This window comes from Athene cunicularia, assembly GCF_003259725.1.
Source record: "Athene cunicularia isolate RWA chromosome 4 unlocalized genomic scaffold, athCun1 chr4_part3, whole genome shotgun sequence".
NCBI lineage: Eukaryota > Metazoa > Chordata > Aves > Strigiformes > Strigidae > Athene > Athene cunicularia.
The window spans coordinates 23,274,942-23,277,045 of NW_020799100.1; the positions used below are offsets into that span (position 1 = coordinate 23,274,942).

General features: G+C 65.8%; 1 protein-coding gene across 1 annotated transcript in view; it reads left to right on the forward strand.

Annotated features, from left to right (window-relative positions):
• The window catches only part of EDA2R (ectodysplasin A2 receptor), a 7,738-nt gene extending 5,680 nt beyond the window's left edge, over window positions 1-2,058 (forward strand). Inside the window, exons 7-9 of the mRNA XM_026848835.1 lie at window positions 3-148; window positions 674-722; window positions 1,128-2,058. Coding sequence (XP_026704636.1) covers window positions 3-148; window positions 674-722; window positions 1,128-1,423 — 491 coding nt within the window. The 3' untranslated portion in view covers window positions 1,424-2,058. The remainder of the gene's footprint in view (window positions 1-2; window positions 149-673; window positions 723-1,127) is intronic.
• Window positions 2,059-2,104: the final 46 nt, after the last annotated feature.

The following is a 2,104-nucleotide window of genomic DNA, read 5'->3' on the forward strand; positions in this document are numbered from 1 at the left end:
AGAGTTCGTGGGCAGCGAGCGGCCGGAGGAGGCGGCGAGCCGGGCAGGGCAGAGGATCCCGGCGGAGGGTGGCGGCGCAGGGCAGGAGGGGGCCCGGCACCCACCCTCCACCTTCCCAAATCCCACCACCGAGAGCGGGGAGCAGCCGGTGAGTTCCTCTGTCCTCGTCGTTCCACCAAACGCTGGACACGTGGGGCCTCGGGCACAGGGTCCTGGGCTCGACGGTGGGTTAGGGGTGTAGACTAAGGGTCACTCGTATCAGGGACTCGTGGGTAATTACCAAAAATGATTTCCCGAATGTGTAGCGAGGTGTCACTCACCAGGCCACCAGCCGCGGAGATGTGACCTGCCAGGGCGGGTTCAAACACCCAGAAGACCAGAGCTGAGATACTGACTGTATAAGCACGTCTTTAACTGACGTGCTCGTGAGCGGTTCTCGTCCTCTCGCTCTCGGGAAAGCTGCCCTGGCAGGGGGGAGCTGGCCGTGACCCCGGTGTCTGACACCACTGGGGCTCAGGAAATCCCTGGCAGAGGGAAGCGGGCGCCAGCATAGCTCCAGGGGAGTGTTTGTGGAAGCAGTTTGCTGGGAGGCCCCGAGGAAGCTGTTGGCTCTGTGGGATGGCGGTGCTGGTCCCACCAGACAGCCACCAACCCCAAGGCTTTGTCTTGCCAGGTGGAGGATGCCCAGAGCCTCGTGACTCACGTCAGCAGCACGGCCAAGGGTGAGTGTCCTTCCAGCCTCGCCTTTGTTCCCTGAGCATTGGGGTGGCGGAGGGAGGCAGGTTCTTGGAGGGGAGCTCATCACGGCTGCCTGGAGGTGTCAGTCATCACGGGCACTTACTGGACATCCGTGGCCTTCGGTGCCACCTCACGGGACAGATTCTCTGTGCCGCTGCCTTGAGCGATCTGCGGGCGGGTGGCGGATGGATGCCCAGTTGTCACCAGTTCCCAGCCTCCCTGGGGCTGAGCCAGCTCTGTGTTGCTGAGCTCTGGAAGCGATGCTGGGACCACCGCCCTGGCAGGGTGTGACCTTTCACCTGCTCGGCAGGGCCAGGGCTGCTCAGTCTGTCCTTCTCCCAGCCGGACAGACTGATTTCTAACCCCGCTTTGCTGTGTCGCTGCCCCAGGTCTCCCGGTGGCGGAGCTGCCCCGATCCTTGGTGCAGTCGCTCGCCTTCTTGTTGGATCCTTCCTTGAACGGTGCGAAGAACTTCAGCCACGTGGCACTGGAGCTGGGGGTTGCGCCCCAGCTGCTGGGACGGATCTCGGGATTCGAGCAGCTCGTCGCTCACTTTGCCTACTCGGGAGACGCCGTCACCGTCCCGCTGCTGGCCCAGGCTCTGCAGCGGCTCCAGCGCTTCGATGCCTTGCTCCTGCTTTGCGACCACTTGGCGCTCGGCCAGGCTCGACGCCGCCAGCGCTAGAGAGGGCAGGGGCGGGACGGAGGAAGCTTCAGGCACGGTGTCTGCTGGCACGGGAGAGGAGCCGGTAGCCCTGTGGTCACACAAGCTCTGGCGTGCACCTGGGGAGGACGTGGAGATGGCCTTTGCATCGTGGGACAGGAGGACGCGGAGGGAGTGTCCCCCCTCCGGGGAGTGTCGAGGGGCTGCAGCCCTGCCTCCTCCCTGCGGAGGGTTCGTTGGCCGCGGGGCTTGGTCTCTGCGAGCGGCCACCTCCTGCGGGCCCAGCCATCGCTTCCCTCCCATTCCAGCTTTCCCGTCCTCTGTCTGGCCCGTGCTCTGCTTTCCCAGGTGCCAGACGCCACTTTCTCGATTTACTTTCTGCTCGCTCCTCTCCCTCTGTGCCGGAGACATCCCTTGGCAGAGGATCTGGCCGCGGCTGCTGCGCTGGGCTCTGCCCTTCGGCCTCCCGGTGCCACCCCGGCGCCTCCCCCTTGGTGCCCTTGTGAAGCCGTGTGGTTGTATTGCGGGGGCTGATCCCCAGGGTGGGGTTGACGTGTGTCCCCGTTACAGCGCGGAGCTGTGGCTGCCGGCCTGGGGAGGGTGCTGGCTCTCTCCCCGCGCTCCCGCTGTGTGCCCTGACCGCTGCCTCCGGCCGCCGACCGCTGCCTCCGGCCGCTGCGGCTTGGCAAAGCGCCCCGCGGC